This window comes from Rhamphochromis sp. 'chilingali' (assembly GCF_963969265.1).
Source record: "Rhamphochromis sp. 'chilingali' genome assembly, chromosome: 10".
Lineage (NCBI taxonomy): Eukaryota > Metazoa > Chordata > Actinopteri > Cichliformes > Cichlidae > Rhamphochromis > Rhamphochromis sp. 'chilingali'.
This window is the reverse complement of record NC_137937.1, coordinates 8,609,371-8,625,361: the sequence shown is the minus strand read 5'-3', so window position 1 is coordinate 8,625,361 and position 15,991 is coordinate 8,609,371. Positions and strand designations below refer to the sequence as shown.

Here is a 15,991-nt window from a genome sequence, read left to right as displayed (position 1 = left end):
GGTGTGTAGATTGTTCTCATTTGCCTCAACATTTGCATTCTATCTTATAGTCTGAAGTCCTTAGAGCGGTAAAACTATAAAAATGTCAAAAGAACGGAACGCAGCATTAACTGCATTACACTATCAGCTTAAACATAGAAGTATGGTTATACGGTGTGGTTTTAGCATGCATGCAACTTCATTGGAGTATATTGAGCAGTAAATTAAACTCACTGTTAACATCAGGATTGTTTGATAGTAAAATTTCCCCTTGGTTTATAATTTGGGACAATACCCGCAGTCAGTCTAATAAAAGGATGTTAAAGTCATGTCTCGTAACATTAGATGCCAGGGTTTGTTGACTCTCGCCCTCCTTCTGACAGCTGACCTTTACATGTGTGCTTTGTGTGGCAAAAGGTAGAGTTACCGTGACATGTGACTTGTGAATAACGTGTTAGCCATAAAAGAATGTTGGGACTTTTGTGGGGAAGCCAATTGATCCGGGCTTATGCTCTCTGTGGGTCCAGAGGGTGACATAAGGCCACACTGTGGTAACACTGCCAGTACGGCGGGAGGAAAATAAAGAAACAATTACAGCATGTAATGGGCTGGAAGAGGCATGGCTGCTGTCAGCTAGTGGGAAGACTTTGGGGGTGGGGGGTGTGTAGGTATCGATTAGTGGATCAGGAAAAGACATGGCACAGGGAATTAAGACGTGAGGCAATCAGGAGGAGAATCATGGAGATTATTTCTGTGCTGACCATCATTCTCCATTTACCCCCGCCAACACACCAGCCGCTCTGGGCACAACCAAGCATCTCAGCTCTTACAATGTGTTTTATGTTTCTCGCTAGCAGCTTTAGTCTGATGCTTTGCAACAACGAACCAAGTGCAGTGTTGCTTTCATCTGGATTTTAGCATCAGCAGAGGTAGATAAGAAAATGTGCATTTTTGACTAGGCCCCACTATGTATTTGTGACCTCAAGTCACAGACACAGTTTTGTTCCCCCATTTGCTCAACTTCAAATCGCACGATGATCATTTCACAAGCATTTAACCACCACTGCATGTTGACTCAGCTTCTGTCATTTGGTGGAATTGCTGTCATTGTCTTTATTGGGTGCATTTAGCTCCAGTGGCCTCATGGGAGCAGGAATTTGATGCACCCACACTGTTAATGTGCCATATCATAATGGATTGCATTTATATAGCGCTTTTCTAGGCACAATTCCACTATTCATTCACTCTCACATTCACACACTGGTGGAGGCAAGCTACGGTTGTAGCCACAGCTGCCCTGGGGCAGACTGACAGAAGCGAGGCTGCCATATCGCCCAATCGGCCCCTCTGGCCAACACCAGTAGGTAGTAGGGTAAAGTGTCTTGCCCAAGGACACAACGACCTGGACAGAGAGAGCAGGGGGATCGAACCGGTTACAGATGAGCTTCCCAACCCCCTGTGCCATGGTCGCCCCATAAATCCAGTTCCAGCAGTTGTAGCACACCAGTCTGTTTCTATAACTCACTGAGCACTCAACCTCCATAGAAAAACATGCCCCCTTAACAACACTGCTGCATTGTTCCAATGAAAAGTAGAGACGAGTGGTTTATGTTAGCTGAACATTTTACATCATTCCAGTGCAGCAAGCAAAATTGCTGCTCAGTTTTTACTGCTAACTGACTGTTTTTGGAAGATCACCTACCTGCCCATGCTTTCACATGACTTATATGCTGTCTATAATACGGCAGACCTGTGCACACATACATGCTTTTCAGCATCTTTATTAATTAAGTAGTGGAAAATGTGTATTTCCCAACCAGTTAGCGAGTATTTGCTAGACGTCTCTGGCTGTCACTTGGTAAAAGTGGTCTAAAAGAGGTGCTGCAAACACACAAACCAGAAAAAACAGAGGAAAAAGTAAACAATTACATTTTCATTGTATAATTTAATGGCTATGACCATCCCTCACTGTGACCTTAAGTCTAACATCAGCAAGAACCCCCAGAATGACCTACAGTTCCATAATGCAGTCTTGTTACTAGCAGTGGAGTTTAAAGTCGATCAGATGAACTGTTGCAGAGACATGTGAGGAACACACACACACACACACACACACACACACACACACACACACACACACACACACACACACACACACACACACATAAAAAGACTCCTTCTTTTAACATTAAACGCTTTTTCATTCCAACAGTGTCAGCGTTTTCTTTCTTTTCTCCTTCCCCTCCAGTAAAGAAGATTGTTTTCACTGGTCTGGATGACATCCCGAGAGCTTAATCTCAAAACCCATAGGAATAAAAAGCCCCAGTTGCTGTTGTCACTTTGCATTATTTGCTAGTGTTTTTGAACAGCAAGCAACAAGATGATAACAAGACATGTGGGGAAGGAAGGGTGGCATGCAGGGGGGGTGATGTAGTCAAGAGAATATTCAGTCAGGCAGTAATAAGCTGACGTAAAGTTTTTTGTGAAACCCGAGCACGGGTCAGAATAATGAAGAGCGCAGGTTTGCCCCCCGGCTGTTGTGGTGGTTGTCGGCACTTAAAAGAGCTTGTTATTTAGGCTGGATTTGTCAGCTCTCTACACTGTCTGCTTTTGTCCTGAATAATGTTTTTCTGAGCCGCCTTGAAGAATATTCAAGCACAGCAGCCTACATACGCAAACCTCAAACTTCATCTAAACAATTTCAACAATAGCTTCTTTCTGACAGTGAAGTGTGCACATTGGGTTTTGCAAATGGAAAGGAATGGAAATGTACTCATAAATGTTTTATATATTTACATTTTGTTAAACATAAACTCAGTCTGCATCACATAAACTAAAGTAACAGCAGGACTGGAGCCTCCAAAAATGAGTCAGTCTCCGGTGTAACCATATTCTGGACAGCGATGTCTCTTTCTTACATAGAATAAAACCAAGGCTCTGCTGATAGCACTACTAAGGTTAGCCAAACTAATCTGACACTGCACGTGTGTATGCAGAGCAAAAGTGTTGTTCTTTTCATCAAGATTTAAAACGTGATTTGATTAACAGTTAATGCTGGTGAAACATAACATTGCATCCATTTTACAGTACATGTATATTACATGTTGTTAAATGTGGAAGGCTTTAGACAAATACTTTGGTCTCAGGATCATGGTTTGGTTTCCAGTATTAAACATCAGCTCTGCATTTGTAACAAAATGTTAATTCGGAGTCTGTAATAATAATCCATGGAGTCTCTGTAAGTGTGTCTGCTTGTGTGTACAGTATGTGTCACTCCTTTAGTTTTCTTGCCAACCATTTATACAGTCTACTTCAAATGTGGTTTGGGGTGTTGATGGGGACCAGAGACAGACCCCACTGAGTAACTGAGATTATCTTGTGGCTCTTCTATGGGTTAGGGTTTTGTTTGAGGTGGAGGCTAGGTTGTCTTTGTTAGTGAGCAGCATTGTCATACCAACAATAGTCAAGAAAACTGACAGATGCCCCAGTGATGTCACAGAATGAGAGTCAGGAAAATACAGGATTGTGAAAATTTTTAAATGAAATCATCGAGAAAGATAAAACCTGCCTGTATATGATTTCATTTGTGATCAAAACAAATGCTGTTAGAAAGAAGAGATTCACATGGTACTAGCAACCACGTGAATTATGAATCCCACTGAAACTCACTAATCCCACTGCTACTGGCAACCAAGAAACATGTTCGTCAAAGTATGGGATGAGTTTGACTGTTGTATGGACATGTATCGTGCATCTGGAGAGGGGGCAAATTGAGCACTTGTTTTGTATGGAAAACTTTAGCTTCAGCCATGTATTTTAAAATTTACTGCAAGCTGCTGTGTCCATTACTTAAAAAATAATCTTTTCAAATTGGGTCACTCTTATTGAGGAGAAGAGATTTAAATTAAGCGTGCAACCTGATTTGCAAACCTTTACAACATGCAATTTACCCATAATGGCTTCAGTTAAGCCAAACAAAACCATTTCTTACTTTTTTCAATTGATATTGTAAACAGTGCAACTTTTGTGAATAAGCCGTGAAACCAACCACATCTATGAAGGCTATTTGGAGATCACGCTAAAACACGTTTAGCTCTATTTAGTAAATCTGGTTCTTAGTAGAGATGGCACGATACCACTTTTTTATGTCCGATACCGATACCGATATCATAAATTTGGATATCTGCCGATACCGATATGAATCCGATATAGTGTGTTTTTTAATCAATAACTGTTTTTTTTATATCTTGCTGCATTTTGTATAAGTTCATACTCAAGTTTAAATAAACAACAACACTAAAGCTATTCTGTTATACCTGTATGTAAAAATACACTGCACCCAAAATATTTCATAGTTCAGCAATACTGATCAATCTAATAAACTTAAACCTACTCCATCCTTCCTATTCTGATGTTTTAAAGAGTACTTAGCAGAAATATTAAGCAACCTAACTAATAGCAAGCAAAAAAAAAAAAAATAGGGAACCACCCCCCCACCCTCCACCTCATGATTCTTAATCGACGTAATCAACTTTAATTTGATGCAGGTTGGAAAAAAATGCATATAATTAAATAGATTCAACATCTTTCTTCAACAGAATTGCAGACTGCACAAATGGTATCTTCCCAAAGATACTGGTGGCGCCAGTGTCCGGCAGCCTCTGTCAGTGCGCCCCAGGGTGGCTGTGGCTACAATGTAGCTGGCCATCACCAGTGTGTGAATGGGTGGATGACTGAATGTGTAAAGCGCTTTGGGGTCCTTAGGGACTAGTAAAGCGCAATATAAATACAGGCCATTTACCATATATACAATAATGGACTTCTATACATTTTACATCAGATTAAAACTTTGGGTGTAAGATTCAGATAATTATTTATTAAAAGCTAGATATTTTAAATGAGAATAAGAAAGAAAAGTATGTCTTTGTGCCCCCTTTTTCCTGTTAATGCGCAGGGAAAACATTGCTAGATCCGCCCCTGCACAGTTACCTGCCGTCAGCTATGTAGAAAAGGATCCTGGTGTAGAAAGTAATATTAAATAAATTCTAACAACAGCTTTTCAAGGTTAAACGTGCTGCTGTTGTTCAGCCGCTGGTTTCCTCTTTCTGGTGCGAAGTGGGCCAAAAACAAACAAGAGAGACGGACTCGCGACAGAAAAGCCGATCAGCTGATCATTAAGCAGTTTCATGATTGAAGTAGCAGCAGGAGAGGGAGGGAGAGAGAAGAGGCAGTCGCTCCATATATTGGTTGTTAAGCTTAACGTGGGAATGCTTTACAAACATTCAGAGATGAACTTACACACTTGCTGTACTGCTCTCTGGGATCACTTCCTCAGAGATGAAATGCTGGTTTGAGGCTACAAATACACACAGCCGTTCTATCACGTGAGCACACTGCTCCGACGTGCTACGATTATGGGCCGAGATACGCCATGTTGCAAGTTTTGTGAGGTGCCTTTTTGATATTTAATGGATCAGATTTTTTATTTCTCTCCGATATCCGATCCAATAATTTACGTCAGTATCGGACCGATACGTAATATCGGATCGGTCCATCTCTAGTTCTTAGTTGCTAAAGTTTATTTTGCCTGCTGTCACTTCAGTGACATTCTATGTGGTTTGCTGTTCTTCCTCAGCCTGTGGTGACACACATTTATATTAACAGCACAGCTAAATAAATTTAAAAAAATTAATCCCCACACACCCCATCCCCACTCCCGTCACCCTGCATCAATAAGTGAAAGAGAATGGATGGAAATTCCCAGTCTTGCAATTGGTTTTGTTTTTCCAAATCTACTAATACACTTTATCAACTCACCTGCTGATTTCCACACTCTATTTAAATCAGAATGTAACACATGTATTCTGTTACATTCTTACATAAATGAGAGAATAAAATGGCTATGAAGTGCAGGTCACTCTTATCTACTTTAAGTCACCCGAGTGATCTTCAAAGGTGCAAAGGTAGCTGCCTCACTCACTAATACAGGGTACTTCTCTGCAGTTATCACACCAACAGAAATTGTACACAAGTCAATGCCAAATTACATAAAACAAGTGTTAGTTTCATCTCACTTCCCTCATTTGTTATATCCTTGCCCGTGTCCACCTTTATAATCTCTTTCTGAGATGCCACCAGATGCTGCTGCAGATTAGAAACCATGTCAGCTCTCCTGGGTCACTCAGTCAGAGATAAATGCCGTTCTGAAGGGCTCTTTTTGTTTGCTCACAGTTTAGTATGTTTGGGGGGTTTAAAACTCCCTTCCCTTTGAGTTCAAGTTCATGTTTACGTAACCTTGCCTTTTTAAAGTTTGCAATTGTGCAAGAAAAAAATCTTTTCAGTGTAAGAGGGCAATTTCTCAAGATGTGCAAGTGTTTTGAATGAGACGGAGGGGAAGAATAGAGGGGAAACGAATGAATACATGATTCGTGTCGCTTTGAGATTTCACTCTAATATTAAAAGGGCGCAGAGATCCTTAGAGCTTCTTGGTTGGAAATAATGATCCACCACTGAGGCCTAACCTAAAGAGAGAGAGAGAGGAGCTTGAACAATCATAATACCTGCAAATGCCTGGTGCCATTAAAATACCCTCATTTCGGCTGTCATTAAAATGCACATGACTCACAGAAGACTCCTCAACACTCCCAGCCACGCTATAATGTTATTCAATGCCATATTGCACTGTGTTAAGTTTTGCTTATGAGCATGCAGGAAGCAGAAGTGCAAAATGCATAAACATAATCACAGGAGTCCCAGGCACCTGACAGGAATGTAGCTGAAGTAGTAACATTTAAATCTGTTTGAGGAGCACGGTGCCTCAGAATATCTGAGCCTGGACTCTGACCTGGCCAAGAGAATTTATTATTCACTGATTTGGAATATGGTTTGCATGTGCACATTCTGTTGTTCCATATGAAGGACATGGATGGTGTTCTTGTTCATTTCAGTCCAAAATCAACATGTAATGCCAAATTAACCCAAAGCATATTAGATTCCCTCTTGCAGACTACACCCATGTCCTCAGGGTCATATTCTTAAGTCCTACGAGGGTAAAATATATTAAGTCTTTTAAGCAGGAAGTTATGCCAGGGCTTAGGACGACATGCAGCGTTCTTCTATAAGGGTACCGAATACCACGAAGCCAGCCTGATATTTGGTAAACATACCTTCAACAGGAGAAACTCCAAAGATTGCATGGAAAGAGCACGGGATTAGGGAAATGCCAAAGACTTCAGAGAATATGTCAAAGGAAGATATCGAAAAAGATTTAAGCTTTGGTCAAGAGAAAAATCGGTGTCTGTTTTTTTGGATAGAGAACGAGCAACTGATGTAGGAATCATCTTCAACTGGAGACTATTTTTAATCTGAATACAGACCTGGCACTGAACGCGTTGTCTGCAAAAAATTCTGAACTGTTTGGATGCAAAGCGTTTTAGTGAGAAATTCATCCTCATCCTGGAAAAAGTTGACATTAAGCGATGATGAGCTGATCCATACGTTTCTAAACGGGAAAAGGAAGAAATTCTAAGGTTGATCCAACTGTCATTAGAAGGCAGGAGCAGGGAGAAGTTAATGGTTTAAGCCAAGAGCTGAATTATCACAATGGCTTTAGTACATAATTCATAGGGGTGCAACGATACACAAAATTCACGGTTCGGTTCGGTTCGATACTTTGGTGTCACGGTTCGATATTTTTTCGATACAAAAAAAATGTTCATGCCTTTTTAATTTGTCATTTATTAAAATTATAAATATATATTTTAACTCAAAAGTACAGTTTTTAAATTTAACCCTAACCCTTGTGTGTGTTTTTTATTTTGACAGCGAATGCGCACCTGCGGACCACTTATGTGCAGCCCTGGTTATTTAGCTCGTCATATTGCAGCCACAGAAATTCTTTTGTCCATGAAACCATAAAGCTGCACTTTCTTTTTGCCTTATAGTCTGATTTGTCATAACTTCTCAGTTTTGTGGTAAGCTTTTCTTTGGCTGTCACTTCTTCACCCTGACCTGTCTTATTTGGCTCAGCAGAACTAAAATATATATCTGTCTGTGAAGGTCATCGTAGTCAAATATAAATCCTGCTGCTTTTACACACGTACTCACATAAGCTCAGCGATTCTCTGCGCGATCAACCTCTCACATGTTTAAGCTTGCTGCGGGAGATTTCACTTGTCATGTTTGCATAGTAAGCTAACAATTAATAAGACTATGTCAGAGGAATTGGTGCACAAATTATCATCACTCACAGATCAGTGCTGTCATTGCAAAGTGAAAGCAAAAAAACAAGCGCAAATTCAAACGCGATTTCAATATGTCACATATTGACAGTGGCTCACCGATGCCAATGACATAATTACCCAGCTACATTTCTGAAAGAATGCAAAAGCATTGACATATATTTTTCCTTCCTGCAATAGCCCGACGGGCAGGGCAGAGATAGATTTTGGTAGCCCGACTGAAAAGATCGCTAGCCCCGGGACGTCGGGCTAGCGATATTGCGAGCCCTGTATCTGATTGAGGAATCACTCATCTTTGGAAAAAGAGAGTTTATTACAGAGAAATGGCTCTTTCCAAAATAAAAGCTATACTATCCGCTTCTTCTGGGCTATATTCTCAGCAGCATATTAAACATATAAGGAGAATCATGTGCTAACAGCTGTCTAAATGACTCGGCTAAAGTTAGTAGCATGCTTGCTTGTTTTTTTTCTGCTTCCACTTGTCTTTGCACTAGGATGATGTCGGTGTAAATGTGCAGTCATATTCGTTGTGTTCCCACTAGTGCTTTCAGGTTAATCTCGTTGAAATGACCTTAACGCCACAACACGGCAAATCTCCGTTAACGAGCTACCGCCGATCGCCCCGTGCATGGGGCTAGACGGCCAACACGTTAACGAGCTAACTGCGCTAACACACTAGCTCCCACCCATGTAATTGAGCATTGCATGGCACATCCAACATACTGTTTTACTTTAGTGCATGACTCGCTTACCTTCAGGGTCATACGTCACATGAAAACCAAAATAATTCCAAACGCCAGATCTGAATGAGGGTGCGGGAGGTGCATGTTGTAAGGAGAGCTTAACTTCTGTCTCGCTAGCTTGCCCTGCGCTCTTCCTTCTGATGATGCTGTCTGTGTTGAGCACTCAGTGAATCTGCGTTCGACTACTCCGCCTAGGCTGCACTGTCGAGCCTAGGCGGAGTAGTCGAACGCAGATTCACTGAGCGCTCAACACAGACAGCATTGTCAGAAGGAAAGTTGATAAAATAAATTAAAAATTTTGTATTGTTCGATACATATGCGTACCGAACCGAAAGCACTGTATCGAACGGTTCAATATCGATACGAATATCGTTGCACCCCTAATAATTCAGGATGTCAGTGCAGTATTTCCATATCATTCTATATTCAGTACCGCTGTATGTTTCGAGTTACAAGAGCAGTTGCTGTCAAATGCAGTGGTCTGATTGGTCAGATCTGTTTATATACACAGGAAAAATAAAGCTTGATTCAAAAAAATAAATGCTTCAAATTTGTCCTGTGAAACTGTGAACCACTTCATTAATAATTGTGGAAAAGTGGAAAATATTCACACAAATTTGGTGTGTAAAGAGTTTAAAAGTAACTCACTGTATGGACACAAATGGACACAAAGTCATTTTAGAACCAATTCCTGCCACTTGGCAGCCAGGCAGTTATTCTGTTCAATCTCCTAAAGGAGTTCTTAAGCAATCTGAAAAGATCCACAACTTTAATTTCAATGCTCACATTGTCCATAGGAGCCAGTGATACGATGGATAACACTCTAAAAGTTTGGTAAATTTGCACCAAAACATTTAAAAACCTCCCTCAAACCAATGAAGCTCACACAATTGAAACTGTCATTGACCTCAGCTGTGCAGAACAGTCATGTAACAGAATTACTTATGCATTTTCCATTTTGGTTGTTGATTAGCTTTGGGTGGTAGAGGTGGGACAACTACCAAGTTGAGAATCCTATTGGAGAATTTTATGAAGCGTATTTTGGGATTGGATGAGCACCATCTGGTGAAACTGACCCTGAGCAGAGTGTCTCTCTACCAGCATTCATCCAGCTTGAGCCTCAATTCCCATTTATCTTTTAACAAGAAAAGAGAAGGTCCTTAAGATCAAATCCTCAAGATAAACTGAGATTTCACATTTTTGTTCACTTACAAAACGTTCTGCATATCAACTCAGGATACTGTATAATAGAGGCTCCCAAACAGTGGAGAGCCTCCTCAGCAGGATGAAGGAGAGTTGAAGAAACGAGTACAGAGGGAATGTTCTAAAAAATAACTGGAACTCAGATATTATATTCCAGCCTGCTGAACTGCCCTGGTCACAACATGGTCAGCAGTAACAGTGACAGCAGGGGCTGTGACTCACAGCTCATGGAGGCTAGGTGCATTTTAAAATCAGATAAACCAGTTTGCTTTTAGAACATGCACGGTTTCTCTGAGTCATAACTCAACAGAGATATTTATAATAAGCAGGTCTGCCCCAACAGTAGATTTTTTCTTTAAATTTTAAATCAAACTTTGATCAAACTAATTTTAAAATAGTATTTGGTCATTCTAAGGGGTTTCTGGTCAGATGTGAGGTCCCCTACTAAAGTTTCAAGAACAACAACCAGCCTCAGCTGGTCACAGCCTCCAACAGGAGTTAAAGGCATTAAGAGATTGGCTCATTGGCAGGCAGGCTAAGAGACAGTTGTTGGTCGTCTTTATTGAGGTTCATTCTACAGAAATCTTGTTAAGACTTTATAATGATAGATCTTTTAGACCAAAGTGTTTCTTTGGTTCATCTTGGCTCAGGGTAAACGAGTTGATCACATTTTCCCCATATCTGTGATATCTATGTTTATGTTTAGTGTCTGTTCTCTTTGTTGTTTGTTGTTTTATGTTTTCATTTCTTCTTCACGTTTTGTTTTTACTTCCTTTGTGTGCAGTACTTCCTGTCTTTGTCTTTTTACGCCACTTTTACGCTTTAATTTCATTTACATAAATTAGTTCCTGTCTTTGATTTTTGTCTCCTCATTCCTTGCTGCTTTGTTTCATTTTCACTCACGTTTTACTTTTGCACATGGTTAGATTAAAGCTCTAAATGAGAAATTTTAAGCAGAAAAAACTATTTAGTTAGGTTTCAGCATCATTACTAAATGGAAGGTCCATTGGTTAGTTTATCTTGATTTCCTTTGCTTTTTCTTTTAATATTAGCTAAAAAAAAACAAAAACAAACTCTACCCTAAAAAAATGTCTTTCTAAATTCACCGTGGCTTACACTTCCTGGGGATGTCATTACTTAATCTCCATTTTGAACTCACCAGAGATTCATGACTTTAAGTTCCCTTGTGTATCAAAGAGATCTTCTGATCTTTATAGTACATTAATGGATACATTGCAAATATTTTATGCTCAGCATCGGGCCCATTTCAGAAGAACTCTCATTAAGCAGCTCCACAGAGCAGCTGCTGTGCTGTTGTGAAACTACTTTGTGTTGAGACACACTCCCGTTTCCACGGTGAAAAAGAGACAGAAGTTTATTTCCAAATTGCTCCAAGACCATCATACACAGTAGGTCAAAACATGTATATTGACCAATAGGTTGTACACTGATGTAGTTAGGGTTAATGCTGGTGTTTAAATAAACGCGTGGAGGTTTGCTGTTTTGTAAGACATGTTTGCTGGTAACATGGCTTCTAATTGGCATGTTTCCAGTTAACTTGATTATTTGAGGAGGAATAAGTTGTGCTCCTCAGGCTGTGTTTTGGTACACTGTTTGGTCTCACAGCTCCTCATTAAACTGTCTAATCACACGGATTTCATGGATTCTGTCTGCTGCAGCTTACTGCGTGACAATAATTGTGAGATGGTTTGGATAAATAATCAAAAGACGATATCTGAAGGTGAATTTTGAGGCTCTTGGCCTTCTCCTGCCTGGATTATTCTGATTCCTTTTGTCTGGGGAGTAGGTTTACACAAATCTTTGCTAATCATATACCATTCACAGTTTGTCTTCAAGTATGTTCCCTTTGAGTGAGGTTTGGAGAAAATAGAACTGCTTTCCAGTTGCTGTTGCTGCCTCATAAATAAAACACTCAGCATTGTTTATGATGACTATTTTGCGTCCCGCTATGTACTAACATCATCTGTTATGTCAGAAATACTTTTGTACACTCTCCCGAGACTGGTTACAACCTGTGTGGGTTTTTGCTTTGTGATTTAAACCTGCATTATGTTACCTACGTACATCATTATTCAGCAGCAGTGGACTAGAATCCATAATACATTCTACTGTATACAGAAGTTCATTTGCAGAGTTTTCTTACTGAGATGTCTCTCGCCAGCTCTCGGCATGAATATTTACCTCAGCGACTCACTCTGTTGCAATAAGTATCGCAGTGGAACAGCCTCGAAAAGCGTGTAAGATAAATTCTGCCTAACCCTAATCCTTTATTGGAAGCTGTTCTAAAGTTTTGTAACTTTTAATCAGGTGATTGAATCACGTGACAACCAAACCAAAACAGGTGCTGTGTGAAGAAATGAGCAAATAATTATTTATTGCTCCCAGAAAGCTGTAACTTTCTGGGAGCAATAAATAAGTGAAAATTGGAGCCCTGCAGTCTGCGAGCTGTTTATTTTCTTGTTTCTTCTTTTTTTGTGTCTGTTAACTAAATTGACTTGAAATATGCAATAAACACTTCCCGGGGGAAAAAAGGCCGTAATAGTATAGAAACTGCAAATTGTGTTGTATGTAATGACTTGTAATACAAATTGCAAATGGAAGTATGTGTATGATGTGCATAGAGGACATACTGCACAGTACTGAGTTTGAAAATGTGTCAAAATAATGAATATGAACCTGTTTATGAGACTTTATGAAAAGATTGTGGCAACGGGCAACATGAAAAGGTGACAGTAGATGTTTTTAAAAGAGAAATATAACCTCATGGTTCCCTGCATTTCTTGCCGCATATAGAATTGAGTTTAAGGTGTGTTTATTTATTTTTAAAGCCATACAAAATTGACCTTGGTTTACAACCACAGGACCTGCGCAAGTATTCTTGAGTCATGTCATCTTGTGATGACGACATTGGCTACATGGTCATTTTGAACCAAATTTATTGTTACACTTCTAATCAACAGAAAATAGCTCAGTGTGTAAAGCATGAATTTTGAACTTAGGTAATCTCATATGCATGTTTTCAATTTTTTAGATAATTCCTTCTTTTATTTTTGTTTTTTTATGTTTATTTTTCTGGCTTTTAACCTGTTTTCTGTCTGCTTTTTTATTGTTTACTGTCCTATAATGTGTACTGCACTTTCTTGGATTTGATTTTTGTGTTTTAATAAGAGGTACAGCCTTTCTCCCAGTGCAGGGACCTCTGTGGTGGAGCAGCTCAACACAGAAATGATGAAATATTTACATTAGATTTTTAGCTAAATGAGTTTACAGGTTAGGCCTAAAGAGATTCCCTAAATCCAACTTGTTTTTTCAAGTATATGCTTACTCTTAGAGTTTATGTATGGTAGTTTAAGAAGATCTGTGTGTAAAAAGCAATGTGTCAAAGGCTTGTAATAATTTTGACTATGGATCACAGTGGTATCACAGATTTTGCTCTCAGTTATTGATGAGTGCAGTTCTGTTCAGAAATGCAGTATTTCCTAAAACATTTTAAAACAGCATAATAAAAACTGACTGACAGTTTGCGATTAACTGGCTTTTTCCTACATGATCACATCTATTGTTTCTTGTGTTATATCTCACTCTCAGGAGCGACATTAGACATTAAGATTAAGACATTAAAGACATTTATCAGATGAGTAACAACAAAAATCTGTTAAAGACTATACTATTATTCCTATTATCCCTCTGAAAGGAGGGAGTATCTGTCTGTCTGTTTATTAGCAGTGTAGTGTCCACAGTGTACAACATATCATTTTCAAATTTTGTGTGATAGTAAATACCAGTGTTTGGTGAAAATCAGGTCAATGTCAAAATCAAGGTCACACCAAATATGAAAATCAGTAAAAACATACCTACATTACCCCCAATTGTTTATGGATGGTCTTCAAACTTGAAAACTAGGCTAGGCTTGGGTGACATGAGTACCTAGGTTGGCTAATAATTTGACCTTGACCTTCATTGTTAGTGCCCAAGGTCGAGGCCTAGGAGGCCAATCATTTCAGCCAATTCTGCTCCAATCATATGAGTAAAGATGATAAAATACACCATTTTAGTATCTAATGCAGGGGTGGCTAACTCCAGGCCTCGAGAGCCGGTGTCCTGTAGGTTTTAGATATCACACTGGGTCAACACACCTGAATCAAATGATTAGTTTATTAGGCCTCTGGAGAACTTCAAGAAATGTTGCAGAGGTAATTTAGCCATTTAAATCAGCTGTGATGGATCAAGGACATCTAAAACCTGCAGGACACCGACTCTCGAGGCCTGGAGTTGGACACCCATGATCTAATGCTTTGAGGTCAGGGTTACATGAATTAGGCGAAGTCGAGCACAAAAGTCAAGCTCATGAGCCACATCAACCGATGGCTCACCTAACACTCCTCTACACATCCAACAGGCAAACACATGAGGATTTTAAGCTGCTTTAGTCTGCAAGCCTCTTTGCAATCTACCACCACACCATTTCGTCCTTAAGTTCCACATCTAATTGAATCAGTCATTAGTCTTTGTTTTTTCTACTGGAAGTGTAAAAAGCTATCCTCTCATCACCTTTATTCTATAGAATAAACGCTGGACAGTGGCATGCTGACAAATATAAATTAATGCTGATGGGCTAAAGCTTCTCCTGACTGAATTACATTTGTTAACATATATACGTGAATTGATTAAAGATAATGTCTTCATGTGTTTCACCTCTTTTTCTGTGACAGGAAGTGATGTCAGTGGAGGAGGAATCCACCTCATGTTATTGCCTGATGGACTCGACAAGCTGCCACTTGCTGCTGGACCAGCCAGGTTCTTACGCCCTCGTGGGTGAGCCCCTGACGCAGGCTGCCATCAAGAGGCTGAAGCTGGCTGTGTTCGGAACCATGGAGGTTGGCTCCATGAGCTACACCTTGCGGGTGTACTGTGTGGACGACACGCCACATGCCTTTCAGGTGCGCCCTTTTTGTTCATGGTTGAGCTATGATTGTGCTTTCCATGTGCTGTCCAGGGTCTAATTTATCTGCAAGAGGCCAGTAATAAAGGCCTGACTAGGGTTTAGCTTCCTTGCACTAAACCTGACATTATAAACTGCTAATTCCCAGGGCAAAACTAATTTAGTGCTGGACTGGTGTATTTAAAAACAGCTGCTAAAGTGGAACCTTTGGATGTATGGCTGCACTCCCCTATGCTTTGAGGTAGTTCCCGGTTTTATTTGATCTCTCATTTATTGGAGGTTATTTTATTTTTTAATGTACAAAAAGAATGTGTCAGGTAAAATGTTTATATATGGAACATTTGAAATGGGTCGTAGCTGCAATGCCAGCATCTTACAGAAATACATTTACAAGACATACTTACAACTCCACCAATGAAGGGTTTATTACACATATTGCTCATTTCTATATGTAAACCCAGTACATTCATGCAGGTTTGTTTCTTAGTAGCATTTCCCTTTACATGTTTTTGCCCTTCTTTTTTTTAAAAAAAAATTTGGGTACATGATCCACAACTTTACTGTTTCTGTTTACTCTCAAAAGGCAGGCAGCTACTTATAGTAATCTAAAGGCAAGCACTCTGAGTTAGCAAGTGATGGATTTAGTCGTCTAACAGTCACATTACCTTTATGTGCTTGTAGAGACTTTAAAAAGTGAAAATTGCCACCTTACAAAAAACTTTTAGTAGTGTCAACTTTGAAAGGCGTTATGACATCAGTCATATGTTACGCCCTGCCCATAGGTGGCCAGAAATTTTCAGGTTAGTGCAGATTTAAAGGATCACTGATGTTTTTTGGTCTGACACTTGCCTTGATGAAATAAA

General features: G+C 39.7%; 1 protein-coding gene across 1 annotated transcript in view; it reads left to right on the top strand.

The window, feature by feature from the left end:
• unc5db (unc-5 netrin receptor Db) overlaps positions 1–15,991 on the top strand; it is a 298,720-nt gene that overhangs the window by 248,650 nt on the left and 34,079 nt on the right. Inside the window, exon 13 of the mRNA XM_080894516.1 lies at positions 14,899–15,126. Coding sequence (XP_080750642.1) covers positions 14,899–15,126 — 228 coding nt within the window. The remainder of the gene's footprint in view (positions 1–14,898; positions 15,127–15,991) is intronic.